The sequence below is a fragment of the Pogona vitticeps genome, chromosome 5 (assembly GCF_051106095.1).
Source record: "Pogona vitticeps strain Pit_001003342236 chromosome 5, PviZW2.1, whole genome shotgun sequence".
Lineage (NCBI taxonomy): Eukaryota > Metazoa > Chordata > Lepidosauria > Squamata > Agamidae > Pogona > Pogona vitticeps.
Window position 1 is genome coordinate 47,631,609 of NC_135787.1, and position 22,575 is coordinate 47,654,183.

Below are 22,575 nucleotides of genomic sequence, written 5' to 3' on the forward strand. Positions count from 1 at the left end.
AATGTAAAAGGAAAATGGCAAATTCAAGAGGTGATGTTTTCTGTTTAGCCAGATAGAACTTTTTAAAACAAAGGAAATAAGTTGCTACTGCAAACTATAAGGACGGCCAACTCCCTTTTGCAAGTGCAGCTCTATCTGCTCACTACTGTTGTGGGCAGAAGTTTTCTGAAATCTGTCGACCCTTCTGTCACTCCAGAGGATGCCCTCCAGCAGTGATGTGAAATGGGACCCTTTCCATCTTTGATTGCACTGGCAGAAGAGTAAATGGTTCATCTTTCTCCTTTCACCTACCAATATTGCATAAGAAATAAGGGAGTTACCTATATCATTGCATTTTTCAGATAATCTGGTATAATGAAGATAATACATGGACGGGATGTGGCCTTTGTTTTTGAAAGGTATTTTGAGTGGAATTTTTCCATTTTTCTCCATTCCAAATCAATTCCCTCTCTCTTTCTCTTCCCCTCAAAAGCCTGTCATCTGCACCATAAATTGTTTTTTTACACATTATAACAATTAGGCACAACCCTTTCCCACTGTTGTTATGAATCAAATGCTGAACATTTATATATAATAATGGATTGGGACAAATAACATGAATAAGTGACTCTTTAAAAGCAACTTTCCAGACTCTGCACCTGCCCTATTGCTTTATCAGATGTGTAACAGCTCATGAGGAATGGATTCCCATACTGAATCAGTGGAGCCTTTCCTCTCTTTCCCTTTCTTAGTCCCCTCTGGGGACACTGCAACGCATCCAGTTCTAATCATTAACATGACTGCCTTCCATACAGGTAGCCAGCAGCCCAGCTGCTCTCTAGAGTGCCATGGTCAAAGCTAGTCTAACCAGGAGCCCAGATGTATCTAAATGCAGCACAGATATGCTAAACTGCCTCTTCAAGCATGTGAGATAAATTGAATTAGTGTGGAATTAGTGTCTTCTTTTACAGCTGAGACCCTGTTTCTGTGCCGTTTGCAACTAGGTATTCCTGTTGGCTACTATAAAGATCTGTGGCTTGCAGGTTTATCCTTTACAGTATTTAGTCAGATGCTGCTTCTCAACAAGTTCAATAGAATTTAAATGTCCAGAAAACTGCAGTCATCACCTTCCTTTCTATAGTTCTGTGAGTGACTTTTTATTGTTTTGAAAAACAATGCACAATAATCTTACTGTTGTAACCTATGAACATCTGTTAAGACCATTTATTGTTCAGTTTGATCTAGCTCATTACTTCTCCATAGTTCCCGTCTGCAAAATTAAAACAAAGTATGCATTTACATTGTGATTCAGGACCCCTGAAAGAAGGCATTTACTTCAGTGTGCAAAATTCTTCTCAGAATACTCCTGCGTAGCTTAGCAACTGGTAGAGACATTCATTCTCAAAGTAACATTACTGGCCAAGATAATGACTGGCAAACAACCAAAATGAACTGGTGTTTTTGTCATGCCTTTCACATTAACAAAGAAAAGCGGAACAAATTTACTTCTTGCAGTTTTTGACATTTCTACCTGTTTATATAGGAATAAATTCAACTCCTAAAATTCAGCTTTAATAGATTCACTGACATCCCAGTGTAGGAAGTAGTAGTATGAAGACATGATCACAACTGCAGAATCCAGTCTAAGAAAAAAAAAATCAGCTAAAATCCTATTACTTAGGAACTTACTGAGCAGCTGACTCACCAAATCCCCACTGATTCAATGGGCCAATTCTAGTGTGAATACTAAGCAACAGGATTTCAGCCAGTGGTTCAATACCTGAATGAATGTTTGCACACTCTTGACTGTCTATTTACAGCTGAGGATACATTCACCTGCTTACATATACTCCTCCATGAATACAATTATATATCTAGCATGTGCCCTTTACCTACAGTCCCATTAAGCCAGGAAGGGATCATCCCTCTCAATATTTTCCCACATGTTAGTCATTTCTTTCTGCGGCAATACCACTCTGTTTCCACCCCAGGCTTCCACTGGTTACACAAGAACAGATTTACAAAGAAAGTCATGACTCTGCTTTAATTCTTAGATCTGAGAGCTGAGACAGTGTGGCCTTCACTCGCCATTGTCTATGCTGGCTGTTGATAGGAACTACAGTCTGGTAACAATAAGAAGTGGCTGAAAGTAAACTGAAGAGGAGGAATTGACTTTCAGTTACATTCTTAACAATGAATAGGGCTTGATAATACCTCAGACCCATGAGTTAAACCACCTGTGTGTTTGTTGCCCTTTATTTTCAACATAAAGTGCTGCCTCGCAAGAGGATGTTAATTCATTCCGCGAAAATTGCTGTCTTGCGAAAACATCATCTTGCGAAATGCGGTTCCCCATTGGAATTCATTGAAATCTATCTAATGCATTCCAATGGGGAAAAAAATTGTCATCTTGCGAAAATTGCCCATAGGAAAACTGTTTTGCGAAGCACGGACCCAGCTGTCAAAATAGATGTCTTGCGAAAAACCGTCCCCATAAAAACTGTTTTGCAAAGCGCGGATGCATCTGTCAAAATCGTTGTCTTGTGAAAAACCGTCCCGAAAAAAAAGCTGTCTTGTGAAGCACGGACCGAAACATCATCTGGCAAAAATTGCCCATAGGGAAAACCATTTTGCGAAGCACTATAGCAATCGCAAAAACCCATCGTCTTGCAAATTAACTGTTTTGCGAGGTAATTGTCTAGTGAGGCACCACTGTATTCCCCCTTCCTTAGAGGGAAGAGTAGAGTTTACTGAATTTTGCTAGCCTTTAAAAAAAGCCCTACTCTAAAAATGAGAACAGCAAGGGAACTGACCAACCTCACTCCTTCTCTTCTCCACTCAATCACTCCTATTTAAACAGGGCTTACTCCCCAAAACTAAAATACTTATTAAATAACTATATTGGTTGGTATTAAATGATTTATATATTATCTGTACTGATATTAAAATAGTGCTGAAACACAAACATCATGTTTCACTGAACCAATTTTCTCTTCTCACAGCATATACCCATATGTACTTCCCATCATTTTTTTCCCACAGAAACATGCAACAATACTTTATTCAGTGTGCTTTCAGTGACCTAAATCCAACTGATGGTCTCATTTATTGAATCAATTGCTAAATGGTAAAGCAAGACTTAAATGTTGTTGATTCAACAAGTCTACTCTTGTTGAGACAAGCAGTTGGATTTTGGATGTGAAGCTTTACATTGTGGCACTAAACACTATTTGTATTGCCAAACTTTGCACAATCATGCTTGTTTTTATCATTACAATTACTGGAAACTTCATATCAATATAGTCTCAAAACATAGATGTTTGTGATGTCAGTCCTAGCAAAGCTACCCTTGCTGCTTCCTGCTTGGGAAAGATTTGAATTTTCAGCCTTGATTTCAGTCAGCATTTGGAAAAGTTACTTTTGTGAACTACAGTTCTTTAGGCCATGCTGCCGGTGAGATGCAGTTGTGTATGAGTGCATTACTAAATGAATTAAATCATTTTCTAGAGAAGTATAACACATATTTGCTTTTGGAAGAAGTTCCTATTTATTTATTTATTTATTTATTTATTTATTTATTTATTTATTTATTTATTTATTTATTTATTTATTTATTTATTTATTTATTTATTTATTTATTTATTTGTCTGTCTGTCTGTCTGTCTGTCTGTCTGTCTGTCTGTCTGTCTGTTTGTTTGTTTGTTTGTTTGTTTGTCTGTCTGTCTGTCTGTCTGTCTGTCTGTCTGTCTATCTATCTATCTATCTATCTATCTATCTATCTATCTATCTATCTATCCATTTATTTATTTATTTATTTATTTATTTATTTATTTATTTATTTATTTATTTATTTATTTATTTATACCCCGCCCATCTGGCCTATAAGACCACTCTAGGCAGCTAGGGATGGGTTACTCCTGTTAAACAATAATGTTACTACCCACAAATTGTGCCATCAAAGAAATTGGAATATTCTGAAATTTTAGGAGCTGTTATTCTATTGACTTTGGAAATCTGATGTCTAATATGTTACATGGATTGTGTCTAAATCAAAAAGCAGTTAAGGACAAAGCTCAGTAAGAAACATCACTAGTCTAATAAGAGAGTAGGTTTGCACCGAGGCCAGTAAATAGAAATTTTCAGCTTCTACTTTGTTGGCCTTGTTCTTGCCCACATATGCAGCCCTGTAATTTTTTCATGAGTCAGTGAGAGTCGTGTGGTTACTGCTGAAAGTAAAACTGTATCCAAATAATGCATTTCATGTGGCAGTAGGCATTGCTGAATGTCGTATGCTTCACTTCTAAGCAGACTACATAACAGAATATACTTTCTTTAGAAATCGGGTAAAAATGATGTTCATATATGTTATATTGTGCAATATCTTACATCCAGTTTTTGACAACTAATAGCAGCAACTTAAGATGGACTTCCAAAGATACCAAATGAGTTTGAGAGTTCAAGAGCCCCAATAATTTGTCTCTCTCAAAAACTGGGATTCCTATAATCAGCATAAAAGGCAGAGGAAATATTAATTTTCCATGGGTGACATGCATTAGCTCCTTTTCTTTAGCTTATGGGTTTAAAGGTGATCATAAGAATCATGTGTTTGTATTTAAAGAACCGACTTCCTTATAACAAAAGCCTGGCATCCTCATCTGGGAATCACTGGAAGCAAATGTGGATTGTACCAACAGGTTTTGGTTAAGTGTAGATGCATTCCAGGAAAAAAAACCTGGTGAAAACATACTTAAACATCAAGCAAGTAGACATTACCAAGTCTCTGAGCAGGAATCTATTCTAGGGGCACAGATATTACCTAGATTTTGTTCCCTTAGAGGAATTCTTTCAGCGCTTATGATATTAGCAAAATCTGAGTTTATTTAAAATATACAGGATGAGTATATGTAAAAACAAAGCATATTACTTCCACAAACAGCCACATCTACTGTACTATATCAGATCCCATAGAGATGAAGGCAACATCCCCAAATGCTTTTATCTTAAAAATCCACCAAACACAGCTCATTCTATTTCATTCCGTAATCTTCGAATTCTCTGACTGTAATTGCTCTTTCTATTGTTGCTTTTCACATTCCAACATCCAAAGGACATCATCCTCAGCTAGGAACAAGTCCCTTTTTCTTCATATATTTCCTAACCCTTTAGTAATGTTGGAAAAGACTGACTAACTTCCAGATGAAGATGTCTTTACTTGGAAATCTGAGTTGTCAATGCTCATTTGTCAAGTTTAAGACTCTTAGGAAACCAACTTCTATGAGGGTTTGTAGAAGCATGACAGAAAATTCAAAACTCTAGGCAAAAGCTGATGATGTTAGGGGAAATAATTTGGGGTTTTCTTTGGGATAATGCATATAACAGGCTGTTTTCATTTTCATCATGAAGGGATTCATGAATAGCCACCTATTATTGGCAGTGGAGTCCTGCCATAAGAGGTTGTGCTTTGACATCAGTGGGGTGGTGAATCCATTCCCATTTTTAAATCTACATGTCTGAGGAATACAATTCAACACCTTGGGGAGCTGCTGTAAACTTCAGACTGGAGCAGACTTACTTTTCCACTGACATAAGAGCCATCAGCGTCCAACCTTTCTCCTCCATTTTTGAAATCAGTAGTTAGCTTGAGTTAATTTTCTGCAAAAAGAAATGAGTTGATGGTGTATCAAGTGACATATCTGAGGTGCTGTTCTTTGTTGACAGTTTGAAGTGATTATAAGAACATTATGAATTTCAAAAAGTATTGGCACAGTGCATATGGAAAAAATGGGTGAAATTCAGCAATAAGTCACAGCTACAGTACACCACTCAACATAAAAACAAAACAAAACAAAAAACTAAGATAATGGCCACTGGCCCCATGACCTGGCAAATAGAAGGGGAAGATATGGAGGCAGTGACAGATTTTACCTTCGTGGGCTCCATGATCACTGCAAATGGTGACAGCAGCCACGAAATTAAAAGACGTCTGCTTCTTGGGAGGAAAGCGACAACAAACCTAGACAGCATCTTAAAAAGCAGAGACATCACCTTGCTGACAAAGGTCTGCATACTCAAAGCTATGGTTTTTCCAGTAGCAATGTGTGGAAGTGAGAGCTGGACCATAAAGAAGGCTGACCGCCAAAGAATTGATGCTTTTGAATTGTGGTGCTGGAGGAGACTCTTGAGAATCCCCTGGACTGCAAAGAAACTATCAATTCTGAAGGAAATCAACCCCGAGTGCTCACTGGAAGGACAGATCCTGAAGCTGAGGCTCCAATACTTTGGCCATCTCATGAGAAGATAAGACTCCCTGGAAAAGATCCTGATGTTGGGAAAGTGTGAAGGCAAGAGGAGAAGGGGACGACAGAGGGCAAAATAGTTGGACAGTGTCATAGAAGCTACCAACATGCATTTGACCCAACTCCAGGAGGCAGTGGAAGACAGGAGGGCCTGGCGTGCTCTGGTCCATGGGTTCACGAAGACTCAGACATGACTTAACGACTAAACAACAACAACAGTACACCCATTGAATCAGTGGGGGATTTGGTGAGTCAAAACCTATGCAAATTTCATTGATTCAGTTGACCTATTCTCATTGCTACATATTACTGGATTTCAGCTGCTATGGTGAAGTCTATGGATAGAGCATTTCATTCCCTGTTTCTTTAGTAACAAGGGGAAATATGACTTACATTGTTACCCCACATTAAATCCATGAGCTCTGAAAAATAGTGGAAGCCAAGGTTATGTTATTTTGAAAATCTGCTCTTCCATTCACTTTGGAAGAAGAGAAAGAGGATGAGCAGGCTTCATTGTAGCCTCTTGCAGCTTCAAGCTTCAATGTCTGTAGAGCCCCATAATATCTACCCCCGAATTCAGTGGGTCTGACTTCCAGATAACAGATATAGAATTGCAGCCTGTATCTCTGAATTTTGTGAATGTTGTGCTCATTCACTTCTTTCATTCATTTTTTCATTCCTAGAGCTTGACTGGTAAGCTGAGCCAGCCAGTCCAGTTGGCAGAGGAAGGTCATTGCTTCAGGCAGAAGAGTACCAGAAGTGTCAAACTCTGCCTAGTCCTCCTTGCCATCCTTAGCTAAAATGGGCAGTCACGTAGGTGGACGAGTGCACCAGGGTCACCATTACCACAAGGGACTGAGTGAGAGAGTGGAAGAGGTATTAGGGGGAAGGGGGCAGCAAGATAAAGAGTGGGGAGGGGGAGAAGGAAAAGGCCAGGCTCCCCCACTCCCAAACATGAGATTAAAACATTCTGCTTTTTCTATTATTGTCACATTCTCTTCTCCCTTACAGCATCCCCAGTGTGGGAGAGACAGAAAGGGGCACTGTCACTATTATCACCCTCGGTCTCCCATTCTTTCCATTGTCCCTGTCCCTTGCCTCTGTATGCTTGCTCGCCTGCCTGTTTAAAGAAGAAAAATGCTGCTTTACACAGGATGGACAGGCAGCACCATGACATGAAGCACATGGAAAGAGGGGAGGAAGGAGCCAAAGCATGACATGAAAAAGGAGGTGTGGTAGCACTGGAAAGCAGAGGACAAGGAAAAGGAAGGCACAGGGCGAGATGGTGGTGATGAGGTGAGAGGGAAGCAAAGAAAGGGAAAGAGGTGGATGCCAGATTTTCTGGCATTCCGGCACTCTGCCTCATTCTGCTTAATAGACATCTTAGCTGTGGAGGGAAGCCAGTAAAGGTGGATCAGGCAGAGAAGACAGGAACGTGGCACAAATTCTTTCCCAGTTCACCCTGAAAGAGTACAGAAACACCCATTAGAAAAGGCTACAAGATCACTTTATTTCACAATTTGTTTTGCAGTACAGGTGGTAGGAATCAAGAGGTGGGCAATAATGTATATTTGGAAGAAAAAACAGCCCCATGGCAAATGACTTTTTTTTTTTTTTAAAAAAAAGGTCCTTACATGTTAGTAATAATTATTATTATATACCAACAAGTCACTTCCAACTTGTGGCATCCCCTGCTAAGGTTTCCCAGATATTAAATATTTAGAAGTGATTTGGCAGTCATTTTTTCCTATCTTAAAGAATTAAGAGTTTGGGGGGCAGCAAGACCCTGATCTGTTCCAGCAGAAACAATGATATGGCTGAAGGAGAGTGCTACAGTCCATAAACATTAAGCTAAATAAAAGCTGTAATCCTTTAAGGTGTCGCAAGAGCCTTTGCTGTTCATTGCACACACACGCACACACACACACACAAGCACAAATAAATGCATTGCGAAAAGAAACGGGAGGTGTTCTTAGGGAACCGACGTGTTCTTGAGGACACGCAAGCTATTCTTGCCGTCGGAACGTGCCCTCTGCCACCTTCCTATAATGCAGCAAGTGGATGTGCGAGATCACCCTTCACTGGAGGGCTTCAGGTCATCGAAAGACGCCAGTGTCATGGCGAGTAGACTGCCCTTCGCTTCTGCTTCAGCTCTTTGGACGGACCTCGCGTTCCGCTCTCCCAGCCCTGACTCCTCAAGGGGAAGAGGGGGCAGCGGAGAGGACGGGTCCCCACGGACTCTCCCGCGTCCTTTCCCGTTCCTATAGCCATCGCATTTCCGTGCCTTTCCTTCCCAGGCAAGGAAGCGCCGCTGGAAGGGAAGCGAGGGCAGAGCCCAGTAAGGGCAGAGGCTTCGCTGTGGCTTCACCGCCCCACTGCCCATGTGCAGAGAAGAGCGCGCATGCTCCGCAGCACCAGCTTAGGTGGTGTGCACATGCTCAGTGGCAAAATGGACGCTTATCCGATGCAGGGTTTATTTTGATTCCACAGCGGCCGCTGCCGAGGCATCGCTTTGCTTCCTCCCCTCCAGCCCCCCCTCCGCCCCGCAAGCCTCCCGCAGCCTCAGGAACCTCGGCTTGGCCATGGCCCACTGCAGGCTTGTCAGCCATCGCCGGCTCTAATCCAGGGGTGGTGGTGGCGGCGGCTGCATCATCCTCGGCGCCTCTTCCTCTCCGGCTTGTTGTGGTAAGTCCCGCACCTTGGCAGAAAGGGCCGTGTCGCTGCGCTGGAAGTGGCGGGGAGGGGAAGGCAAAGTTAGCCCTTGCGCGCCCGCTTGCAGAGAGAGGGAAGGGGGAGACCGGCCTCTGGGCGGGCGTATGGGTGATGGATTCGCTGCAGAGAGTCGGAGGGTGCGCCCTCCCAGGGCGATGACCCGACGCCTGCAAGAAAGCCCTTCTGAACTGGCGACGGGCATCCTTTCCCCCCCCGCTTCCAGGCGCCCCGATTTTCAGGACCTCGGCCAGCACCAGGCGGCTTCGTGGCGCGGGGCTGCCCTTGCTCGCGAACCAGGCGCTCGGCCGGCTCTGCAAAGCAAGCATTGGCGGGAAAGGAAAGGTGGCGGGGGGGGGAGAGGAGACCGCTTGGTCCCGTTACTGTGGAGACACGAGTGTGTGAGAAAGGCAGGAGACTCGTGTTGGAGTGGACGCAACGCCTCTTGGGGCCTTTCCTTGGAGAACAAGGCAGAGGAGGGGGTTTGAAGATCTGGTGTGGAACTCCACTGGCCTGGCAAGGCTCTATCTATTGGCTGTCCTGTTTTTGGCCAGAAGCAGATCCCATCTGAGGCTCTGGCAAGAGAGTAAGGGTGTCCGAAGGCCTTGTTGCTTAGATGAAGGGGCAGGAAGATCTATGGAAACCTTGCAATAATCCTGAGTGGAGGTACAAAAGGGACACTTGTTGCCAAGGTTACATAGGGAATATTATTATTTTTAAAAAACCCTGCTTTCTAAAAATGGATTTTCATGATATGGTGGCCCCTGATACATGCTATGTATCCTCTGACATTACGGATTTACACCTTTTGCAGCTGTGTGTTCTACGCTCTTTGGGATTTTTAATTTCTTGGAAATATCTAATATTTCACCCACCTGGAAAAAGACCTCAGAGGAGAGGAGAATGTAGGGGAGAGTGGCAGAGAGACCCCAGGCTGAGGTTTTTGATTCTGAAGGGTCAGCGAGGGCCCCCCATCCCCTCATCACTGCAGCAGCAGAAGGAGGGGAGAACGCCCTTGCGATCACAGCGTGGCTGTGGGAAACAGAAAGCCCCACGTCTCCCAATTTGGCTGGAAGCCCCGGCTGCTGTTGCTCTGGGCAGAAGAAGATGCTTCTGTTGCTTTTGGAAGGAAGACAAGAATGTCTTGTGTTGCTGTGATTGGGAGGATATAAATATCTTTCTCCTTTTAAGAAAAAGTGGTGGCCATTGTCTGCATTCAGAATAAAAGCAGTGGGGGAACAGAGATATGCAGCAAGTTTTTAGAAAAATAAGGTCCAGTCATTTGCTCTGGAGAGTGAAGGCTGAAAAAGTAACTGCATATGGTGCTACTAAGATGATAATATGCAGAGATTCCCACCCACCACCCACCTCCAGTTAATGTAGCTAGGGAGCAGGCAATATTTGATGTTGGAGATAAAACATTTTACCTTGCTAGAAATCCATTGGTAACAAATATTCCATAAGAAAGTGCCATGTCAGTGCACTGTGAAAATAAATTGTTCTCACTGGTGCAGTCGCACATGCCATTTGTAAATGGAATAGTAAGTGTAAGACTACTATAATTTATGTAAGCATTGATCTGTAATTCATTGTAATCAATGGTAGTTGGTTTGGTACAATGTTTTAATAGTGCACTATTCACTATCATTTCCCATTTACAGAGCAAACTCTTTAAATAAATGTTAGCAATACAAGAACCTGAATATATGTGCTGTTTGTTATTAACATGGCACAGTAAAAGAATTACTCATTGATTACTCTGCTGACCAGTTTGAAGTGTAAGACAGCATATGTGGGTGAGTGTAAGATTTATTGTTTGGGAAGTTCATGTAAGTGATTTCCATATACGTAGTTTCTTTTGAAAGATACAGTTTTTTTTCCCTGCAAGCACATCAACCCCAGCTCTTATATAGTGGGTTGAGTCACTTTGTAACATGCATGTATCATTAGAAAAAGCATACGCATAAGATTAGATTCTGACTTTTTCGTTTGTAGAATGAACCTGAGGAGTAAGTGGAATATAGGACACACATGACTGTTACAGTATTTTTCACATTTTTTTGGTTGTTTTCATTATGTTTGTGACCACTGTTGTTTAGCTGAAGGTGAGATAAAAATGTAATGCATAAAAATAAACAAAAATGTCTATTCTAAGTCTGGCTTAATCTGTACCCAATCCTATGTAGTTGCACAGCATAAGAATCAATACATGTTACAAAGTGTATGTGTAGAATTAGAGTTAGAATACTATCACCAAAATCATAAATTTTCCCATTGGTCTACCAAGTTTCCAAGTCCATAATAGATATATCCAAAACTTGAGAAAGCCAAATAAGTTATATCCAATAGCGGGTTACTAATATATATTATATATAATATATATAATATTTAACATTTACAATGTTAAAAGTAAAGCTTGAAAAAGTTAATGCTTGGGTTTCCACTCCCAGAACTTGCATCAACCTTCATGGCCACTGATCATGCTAGCTGGGGGATTTGGAAACTACCATCCAAAAATGTTTTCCAAACTTTGGCTTAAATTTATTTCCTGTTTAAAATTTTTCCTATTTTCCATATTTATATGATTGTTTCCCCTTCTCTCTCTCTTATCTATCATAGGTTGATTTATCCTCTGGACTTCCAAGTCCCCACAATGAAGTTTTTACTGGCAATTCTTGTGTTTGTTTTTTTCTCCTTGTATGTTGAAGAAGTTTATTCCAAAGAGAAGTCTTCAAAGAAAGGAAAAGGAAAAAAGAAGCAATATCTCTGCCCTTCGTATGTTTCTTTCCTTTTCAAAATACGTGTTTATAATGAATGTATTGGTTATATATTGGTTGTTGTGTTAATGTTGCCCAACAAGAGATGGCATCTAAGGAAGTGGATCCTGCAGTTTTTCCATGAAATAAGACAGAGTTTGAAGAAGCAGTAGTTAGTCACATTCATTTTGTTGAGATTTGACCAATTATACTAGCATTTCATAGAAAATCATTATGCTGATATGCTCGGACATAAATATTCATAAAGATATAAGTCAGGATTTATGCTATGAAAAAGAATATGGGAAAACATTAAGCTATGTCATATGGAGCCAGGCCAATGGTTCTTGTGCATATCATATTCCTCTCTGGGTCCATGTAGGTCAGTCCCAACCTTGGGACTCCAGATGTTCTTGGACTTCAACTCCCAGGAATCCTGGCCAACAGAGGTGGTGGTGAAGGCTTCTGGGACTTGTAGTCCAAGAACATCTGGAGGCCCAAGGTTGGGGAACACTGATGTAGGTCACTATGCTAAATTATGCCACCTGAGGACATCTCTCCAGGTGCTCAGGTACATACTTTCCCAAACTACCTGGAGTAGTCAAAAGTGGAATCTGGAGCTTTTCTGGGGGAAAAAGTCTGCTCTGTCATTAAGGTATTCTAAGGTGATAGTTGAACACTGACAGTACAAACTTTTTTGTTGATTTTAATGTTTAAATTCTAAAAAATTATTAAAAATTGTTTTTAAAAAACCCTTGTCTTATAGCTTTAAAAAACCTGTATGTGCAGTGATGTGATCACAAGGATCTTGTACTGGTGGCTGATGCCAATGTATTTCAATACAAGGGAAATTTGTTGTTGTTGCATGCCATGAAGTCACCTCTGACTTATGAATGAGTGATCTCCAAAATTTCCTACCCTCAACAGACTTGCTCATAGCTTATAAACTCAAGGTTATGGCTTCCTCTACGAGGTCAATCCATCTCATCTTTGGTCTTCCTGTTTTTCTGCTGCCTTCGATTTTTCCTAGCATTATTGTCTTTTCTAGAGAATCTTGCCTTCTTAAGATGTGACCAAAGTAGGACAGCTTCAGTTCCAGAGATAGTTCAGGCCTGATTTGATCTAGGACCCACTTGTTTGTCTTTCTGGCAATCAAAGGTATCCACAAAGCTCTCCTCCAGTAAAATAAGGGTAAAGGTTCCCTTTGACATTTAGTCCAGTCGTCTCCAACTCTAGGGCATGGTGCTCATCCCCGTTTTCAAGCCATAGAGCCAGCGTTTGTCCAAAGACAGTTTCCATGGTCACGTGGCCAGCACAACTAGAAATGGAACGCTGTTATCTTCACACTGAGGTGGTACCTATTTATCAACTCACATTTTTACATGCTTTCAAATTGCTAGGTTGGCAGGAGCTGGGACAAGCCATGGGAGCTCACTCCATCACATGGATTCGATCTTACAATTGCTGGTCTTCTGACCTTACAGCACAGAGGCTTCTGCAGTTTAACCCACAGTGCCACCACGTTCCTGTGTGTCCTCCAGTACCACAATGCAAATGAATCAATTTTTTCCTGTTACCTTTTTCACAGTTCAGCTTTCATACCTGTACATAGTAATCAGGAATACAGTAGTCTGAAAGATCTTGGTCTTGGTCTCCAGTGACACATCCTTACACTTTTTGGTCTTTTCTAATTCCGTCATTGCTACTTGTCGATATCTCAGTCTTCTTCTGATTTCTTGGCTGTAGTATCCATTTGGACTGATGATTGAACCAAGGTATACAAAGTCTTCAGTACTTTAAATTTCTTCATTAAAAGTTGTGTAGTTCTGTAGTTATGATTTTTATATTCTTAACTGCAGTCCTGCTTTTGCACTTTCTTCTTTAACTTTCATCAGGTCCTTTTAATTCATTCCTGCTTTCTGCCAGTGAGATGGTGCCATCTGAATATCTCAAATAACTGATGTTTCTTCCACCAGTTCTCACTTCTCTTTCATCTAAATCTAGTCCAGAATCTAGTCTTTCATTCAAATCTATTTTCCTTACGATATGTTCTGCATATAGATTGAACAGATAGAGAGATGTAACGCACCCTTTTCTGACACTTTTGCCTATAGGGAAGTATTCCATCTCTACATATTCTGTCCTAACAGTACATTCTCGACCATAGTACAGATTAAGCATCATAGAATCATATCATAGAAAAGTGAAGTTGGAAGGGGCCTACAAGGCCATCAGGTCCAACCCCTGCTCAATGCAGGAATACAGTCAAAGGATATCTGCCGGGTGATTAAGTTTTTCTTGAATGCCTCCAGTGCTGGAGCACTCATCAACTCCTGAGGTAACTGGTTCCACTGTTGTACTGCTCTAATAGTTAGAAAGATTTTCCTGATATTCAACTGAAATCTGGCTTCCTTTAACTTGAGCCTATTGTTGCGTGTCCTGCACTTTGGGATGATCGAGAACAGATCTTGCCCCTCCTCCGCATGACAGCCTTTCAGATATTTGAAAAGCACTATCATATCACCCCTCAGCCTTCTTTTCTCAAGGCTAAACATGCCTACTTCTTTCAGCCTTTCCTCATAAGGCTTGGTTTCCAGCCCCCTGATCATCCTTGTTGCTCTCCTCTGAACTTGTTCCAATTTGTTAGCATCCTTCTTAAAGTGTGGTGTCCAGAACTGGACACAATGCTCAAGGCGAGGCCTAACCAGTGCTGAATAGAGGGGGACTAGCACCTCGCGGGATTTGGGAAATATACTTCTATTAACGCAGCCTAAAATAGCATTTGTCTTTTTTGTAGCTGCATCACACTGTTGGCTGATATTTAGCTTGTGATTTACGACAATTCCAAGATCCTTCTTGCTTGTAGTTTTGCTGAGCCAGGTCTCCCCCATCTTGTAACTGTGCAATTGGTTTCTTTTTCTGAGGTGTAGTATAGTACTTTGCACTTATCCCTGTTGAATTTCCTTCTGTTGCTTTTGGCCCAGTGCTCCATCCTATCAAGGTCATTTTGAATTTTGTTTTTGTCTTCTAGGGTATTAGCTATTCCACCCGAATTGGTATCATCTGCAAATTTGATAAGCATGATTAATGAGTCCTTCTCTAACTGGGAGGAGGTAACAAGAGGGGTACCTCAAGGCTCAGTCCTGGGCCTGGTGCTCTTCAATATTTGTATTAATGAGGGATGAGGGAGTGCAAAGAATGCCCCATGAATCATTGAGTACAGCTCTTATCAAGGAAGCACAGTGGGAATCAACCTTTCAACCATTCTTAAGTCACTGAGGTATCCAGCATGACCACTAGATGAGTTTATCATCTGCATGGCCTGGTCATGCAGTGAGAAGAATCATCCTATCCTTCTACGCATGTCTGGAAAAGCAGGAGGGCAAGAGATTTCATTTGACTGTCTGAATCCAGAAAACTGGGTTCTCGATTGCACAACATGAGAGATAGTCATTTGATTAATAATTGTCTTTTTCACCTGGAAATGAAAAAAAACCCACACTTTTAGAATTATTTATTTGTTTTCTCCGCACATGTAGGGTTAAGTCAACATTCTTCATGAAAACATGCACTTAAAACATTCTTCCACTTTTGATATAAAGTGGCACAGTGGTTAAATTGCAGTATTGCAGCCAAACACTGTTCAATCCCAGGTAGCTGACTCAAGGTTTACTCAGCTTTTCATCCTTCCCAGGTCAGTAAAATGAGTACCCAGCTTGCTGCGAGGTGGGAGACAATGTGTAACCTGCACAATTAACTTATAAACCATCCAGATAGTGCTTTAAACACAATGGGGAAGTGTATAAGCAGCACACTTTGCCTTTACTTTGCCTAGAATAGAATATTGTCTTAATTGCTCAGTGGCCCCAATTTTAATGGCAATTTTAATTACTACTTTATATCTTCATACGATGTGGATGGTATTGTGCAAATTATATTATATAGTCCTGACCATCTTACAGGCCTGTAACACAATTTATCAAGCGATTAACAAACACTATACTATATTGTCTTTCTTTAAGGATGTTTTCTTACAGTGACCAGTTTACCAGAGCAATATGTCTTTGAGTAACAGTGCTGTTTCTCTGAATGCTTTCTTAGCATTGTCTAGGTAACATTCAATATTTTTGCAAAATATGTCTAGGCTCTTCCCTCAGGGCAGCATGTCAGACAGCTACCATTTCCCAGTGTGAGGTTGGCTAGTAGCAATATGAAGCCAAAAGATGGAACTGCAGACATGACAATCGGTGGGTGGATGTAGGAGTCAATTATTAGATTGTAGCCAAATAGTTACTAGAAATGTTTTTCTGCTTTCCAAATAGGAGAAATTTTGCCCTGATTACTCAGGCTTTTGTTTAGATCAAGTTTGAGAAGCTTTTCTTTTGTCTGTTTAGATCTCAGCCAGCTTGTTTCAACAAGTGCTCTATTGGATAATCAGATTGGTTCTGAATAATCAAACAGGTCATTTTTCTTTGGATTCTGTTCTCTAAAGTGGCTTGAATGTTGCCTGTTTAAGTGTTAGCTTTCCTCCTTTTCTTACTTCCTCTTATGCTACATGAGTTGGTATAATTTCCATTTTGATGTAATGCTTAAGATGGGTTCACAGAACCTCCTGTTGATTTAGTCTGAAACCACTGTGGGTGCCGCAGACACTTAACTTTCACCAATATCATGTGACTACTGGGTTTTTGTGTCCTTTCTGCAGGCTTCCCATAGGCAAACACTGGACAGTGAGCAGAATACTGGGCTAGAGAGGCCCAACAAGGCTTTTATCCTCTTATTCATGAATTGCTAGAGTGGTAGGATAAATTAGATGCGGTCTTGACTTAGCAATTGGCAAGTGTGTCATTTCTTAAGTATTTATGTGCTACACAGCAACTCTCTTAAGATACTGTCTTGCACTATTAAGAGACCTTCTGTTGTATGAGGCCTCAATGTGGCACATTATTTGGTCGCCTTTGCTTACTGCAAGAAAGTGATTGCCTACTTCTTGTGTGCCCATGATACAGGGCCAGGGCAGGTAGCATCTGCCATTAGTAAAGCCTATTATTTGGTACCTAAAGTTTTAACATATGCTATTCTGAATAGCTTGTGAAATGATGCCATCATTTAGTGATGGAAACTGACACAAGTTCAGTTTTTAATGCCCTGATGCAGGGTCAGTTTATGAAATTGCTTTTGCATGTTCTGAAACAGGAAACACAACCATACCATACCACCTGTTTTCATGTTTGTCTAAACATCTAATTTGACAGCTGCACACTGTAAAAGCTAACCTGTCTTGTAGTATGGAGATAGAGATGCTCATTTGTCCGTTTTGGAAATAGCACAACATCCTGAACATCTTTTCAAATGTTATGGGGAAACTTGAAAAGAGGAATTCTGGCTATGCTTCCTGTTTCATGCTTTTTTCAGATAAGCAAAACAGAAGATAGACACTAAAAGATGTATATTATCAGATTAAAATATAGTAGCAAGTCAGAACTAGGTTTGGCCCATTGAATCAATTGCATAAATGTTGACTTATGAAAATTCCCAATGATTTAGTAGACCTACTCTAATTGAAAATTACCACTGGATTTCAGCCATTATGTTCTACATTGGTCAAACAGAATGTAATAATGTAGGGGATCCATGATACCTTATAAATTAATACAAACACTGTGTACTATGGAGGACTTTTGGGCAAGGCCTTCAAGCTTGAGGGAGATCACAATTTTTTTAAAAAAAGGTTCAATTTTTACTCAAGGTCACACAATGTTTATTCATTTTCTCACAGACCAAAGTGACCAGTATCATAACCGTTTTGGGATCTGTTTGTAATTTTTTAATATCCACACAAGTTAATTTGCCATTTTAAAAAGTCACAGTTTTTCAATTGTATGCTGAATTTCCTGAATGTGGCTCTTATTCAGGAAATACAGTGGTGCCTTGACTTATGAACTTAATCCGTATTGGAATGGTGTTCTTAAGTCGAAATGTTCATAAGTCGAAGCACCATTACCCATAGGAATTCACTGAAAACTGATTAAGCCATTCCAGCTGAAGAAAAATAAATAAATAAATAAATAAATAAATAAATAAATAAATAAATAAATAAATAAAAAGAACACAGCAAGCCCGGTCGGAAGGCGCTGGGCTTTAAGAAGAAGAAAAAACCCTCCAAAAAAAACACACACACAGTAAAGCTACCTCCATTGCTGAGACTTTAAGAAGAAAAAAAACTCCAAAAACAAACAGCAAAGCCACCAACAACACAGCACAGAAACATACCTGCCCCAGCCAAAACCCACCCAGAACAGTCTTCGAGAACACATTACCACCCAGAACAGTTTTTTAAAAGGAGAAAACAGCAGCTTACCTCCCTGCAGACACACACACACACACACACACACACACACACACACACACACACACACACACACACACACACACACACACACACACACACACACACACACACACACTCAACTCTGAAGCAGAAGGAGGCAGCCCCAAGCCTCTGAGGACGATAACACAGTCTCTAACTGCCCAAAGTGAAAGAGCTACAGTACAAAGCAGCCTCATTGCCACCTACAATTAGAAATTTGAATTGCCCACCTTTTTCCCTGCCTTTTTTCTGTCCGTAAGTAGAAGCTTCGTTTGCAAGTCGAAACAAAATGTTGCAACCGGAGCTATTCATAAGTTGAAATGTTCGTAAGTAGAGACGTTCATAAGTTGAGGTACCACTGTAGTTTAAGTAAAAAATAACTATTGTACACACTGAAAAACAAGGTAGATTTGATTTAAATCACAATTTAAATCATGATTTAAATAAAAAAAACATTTTTTGACAATTTAAATAAAAATATTTTCAAATCATGATTTAAATTGTGATTTGAATGGCTTTTTTTTAAAAAAAAAATCATTTATTTTTATCCATCCTGCACCAAGAACATACCAAACATGGTCATTGGATTGTTTGAGAATTGTCTCTGTTGAGCTTGTGAAATAGTCACTTTGAACACAAACTAATATTATTTGAGCACTAAGAAAATTATTCACAGAGCTTTATTTATTGGATTTATATTATTTACTTATTTCACAGTTCTCCTCCACCCATTTTATCCTCAGAACAACCCTATGAAGCAGAGTTGAGAGAGAAAATAGTAGGCGTGTCATCACCCAAGTTATCTTAGTGTCTAATTTGGGATTTGAATCTGGTCCTTCCAGTCCCTAGTCCACCATCCTAGCTCTGCACCTGAATATAGGTGTTGCTATGTATTATCAGGTCTTTTCTAACTTACAGTGACCCTAATGGGGGTGGGGAGTTCAAAAATGTGAGCCATTCAAGGAGTAGTTTACCACTGACACATACCCCAAAGAGTCCCCATGGATTTTAACCCAGGGATTTGAGCCTAGCTCTCCTGAGTTCCAACCCAACACCATATCCACTACATCACACCCACTGTTTCCAAATACCATTTTATAATATGTTCATTGAAATCCAGGTGGCAATGATAGGGAGTCTTGTATGGATTTTTTTAAAGTATTCCTATTGCACAATGACTATTTGAATAATTTAGAAGAGTAAAGGAAACATTAATCTAAAAATTACAGTATCATCCTATTGTGAATTCCAGGCTGCTCTAGAAGTGAAGATGAAATCCCCATTACTAAACCTTAAAGCCATCCTTAAAACATTACTGGATTAATCAGTATATTTGGAATGATTAATGCTTTGATTACAGATTAAAAACATGAACTGAGCTGATGAAACAGAAGTGAGGCTTCTGTAATATCCTGAACTGTGACTGAAACAAAAAACTCCCAGCTTTTTCCTCTTGCAGTCTAGGATGGGGGCTACACTGGCACCCCCTGAACCCATTGATGTCTGCATCTCTCACCCCATTGATCTGCCACCACTGAATTTGCTGCTAATGGTGCAATGGCAATAGCAGAAAACCCAACACTTCCCCATTTAAAACAAGGTCTGTGCTCCCTGTGTACCTCATTTACAAGCAGAATGTAATCCCTTCCATGCTAGCTTCACTGAGCTAGCACGAAAACAAAACAGGGAATAGGTAAAGGTGTCCAGGAGAAAAGAGGAAGACTGGAAAAATAATTTTACTTCCTGCTGGTGTTCTCATCTGCCATGTCTTTGAACATGGGGTGGAATCTTGAGTAGGGCAAAACTGTACCACCCTAGTGTCAAACTTAATTTTTATTTCCATTGTGTGGGCTGGAGGAGGAAGAAGAGAGCTTAGCCTGCTCTAATAAAATTGCAGTTTTGAACAGAAAAAAGTGATTCCCTTGGATGTGTGCCAGGGACATATTATCAGTGTGAACAAAAATGTCTTAATATATGGTGGCAGCTTCCCTAAGGATACAAGGAATCTCTTGCATTGGAGAAGCACAGAAGAGATCGTCCTCTATATTGGTATTAACTATAGAGGGATCCCCAGGAGTGGTTGTGGAGATAATGATGGAACCTATTTCCCCTGGCATTTTAAAAAAAGATCATTATTACATATTTATGTTTTATTGACGTCACATAGCGGCCTAGAACTAGTAGTATTTAAACATCTGAATCATCGTTGTTGGTCTATGCACTATGAGGTGATAGCATTCCGACTGAGTATTGAGTCTACTTTTGTGAGTTTCTTTACCAGAATTCAGTTTACCATTTAAATTTTGGATTGAATGTATGTAGCTGCTGTTAGACAGCACTGCACCGAGGCCTGCTGTGTGCTTCATCTCAGGATAATAAGTGATGAAAGATAGTGAAGATGTAGGCTCCTGAACTTGCTTGTGTGCAGCTGTGTCTTGCTTAATCACTGCCAGATGTCTTGCACAGTGAATGCATTTGCTACTGTGTGATTTCCTATCTGCTAACCTTGTATCATCTCTGGCTTCTTATTTGAATCTTGATGAAGGAACAGAGAGAGTGCAGGAACACTGCCACAGACAGTCTGCAATGGTTTTTCTACTGAAGATGGATAAGGTCTTTTATTATGGCATGAGCAGGGTTTTGGAACCTAGCCTCCCTACAGAATCTGCAGTCCAACCTTCTAAGGAGCAATCATTTTATGTCATGCATTCACCAAGTAGAAGTTCAAAGCATCATTAAAGGCTGCCTATGAAACAATACAAAGAATATCAAAATTTGAAAGAAACTGCAGGACATTTTGCTAGTGTTCCTTTAAAAGTGACAAGTATTACTTCTTCTGTAGGAAAGATATAGACAACTTTCACTAACAGCTTTGTTATGCCTTCATTAGTTCCCTAAATAATGGATTACAGCTGATATCACTATTTGCAATATGTTGTTCTTTCCCTTCCTGTATTTGGGCAGTCAGTAAGTACACCTGACACAAACAAAGGCCCAAGCCGTGCTGAATCAAGTCTTCCTGAAAGCTAGGCTCACAGATCGCTATTTTTCAAAGTAGTGGTGGGGAATCTGAGGCGATGGGGCCAGATTTGTCATACATATTGCAGCTGAAATCTAGACTTCAGTAGTTCCCCGGATGTACAAATTAAATGCTATAAAGATGTTAGTGTGTTGATTCCACACTTTTGCCCCTGATCCTACCTACCACTGTAATGCCCCCGCCCCCAGGAATTTCTCTGAAGTAGAACTTGAACATTGGGCTAAAAGAGGTCCTTCATTCTTGACTTAGTAAATTATGGTTATATCTTGGGCTCCATGGATAAGGGCTAGATCATGCAATTTTTTGGGGGGGGGGAAGGGTATAATTTTCTCAGTGTATGTTTTCAGTCTCCAGTGGAAGGACTGCCTACATGGGTCTTCATCTAGTTTTCATATAATGAAGACAGACAACTTTTTATTTGCTGCGACGTACGTACCTGTTGTTCACTGGAACATATACATCATTTGTGGTGTGTAAATAGACTGCCTTTGAAGGTAAAAAGGAAATACTGTATTTTACTGTGTATAAAACAACCCCCTAAGTTTGACCCTTGATGGAGGAGGAGGAGCAGTTAATGGGCAACTGCTCCTCCACCTCCATCTGCTGCTGCTGTTGCTGTCTCCTCTGCCTGCCCGATTACCTCCTGCAGTGCGACTGATGACTGCTGGTGCTCACCTCCAGCTCACATCACTGCCTTGTCCCCTGCCCTAAGGAGATTGTGGGAGGAGGTGATCTGGTGGCAGCAGGAAGAGAGCACATAAATGCTTGTTTGCCTTTGCCTCCTCATGCCTCCACCATCGGAGGGGACAAGGCGGGCGACGTGAGCCCCAGCAGTCACACTGGAGGAGGTAATCAGACGGGCAGTGAAGGCATCAGCAAGAGGCGCCCGAGCGCGTGTGACTGCTCCTTTGCCTCTGCCTCCTCCTCTTCCTGCTGCTGCTGCCTCGGGGCCACCAGAGGGGACAAGCCATGAGCTCTGGAAGAGGCAATTGGGCAGCGGCGGTGGCAGGAAGAGGCGCCCAAGCACGCACACAACTGCTTCCTTCCGTGTATAAAATGACGCTCAATTTTTCCTCTAATTATTTTAGGAAAAAGTGTCTTTTATACACAGAAAAATACGGTAAATTGGGCACATGTTTGAAGTGTCCATTCTGAAGGCAAAGAACCATAACCACTCTGCACAGCTCAGCAGAACCCATTTCATATCCGTTGTCAAGGATGAATTAGCTATGGGAATGTTGTGTTTTTACATGATCGGTTTCTGTTAGCAGCAACGTTCCCTCTAATTTTCCACTAGTGCAGGGTGGGGCCCCCGCCTTGTGTACACTGGGTTCTGACTGCAACTGGAAGCAAATGTATGGCAGCACTGGCTCAGCTGAGGAGCCCTGATGTAGCACTGCACGGCCATGTGGCTTAGAGGGAAAG

The 22,575-nt window shown here is 41.0% G+C and overlaps 1 protein-coding gene across 1 annotated transcript in view; it reads left to right on the forward strand.

The window, feature by feature from the left end:
* Window positions 1-8,832: 8,832 nt before the first annotated feature.
* Window positions 8,833-22,575, forward strand: part of GLRB (glycine receptor beta) — a 40,635-nt gene continuing 26,892 nt past the window's right edge. Inside the window, exons 1-2 of the mRNA XM_073001518.2 lie at window positions 8,833-8,960; window positions 11,604-11,759. Of these exons, the coding sequence (XP_072857619.1) occupies window positions 11,638-11,759 (122 nt within the window). The 5' untranslated portion in view covers window positions 8,833-8,960; window positions 11,604-11,637. The remainder of the gene's footprint in view (window positions 8,961-11,603; window positions 11,760-22,575) is intronic.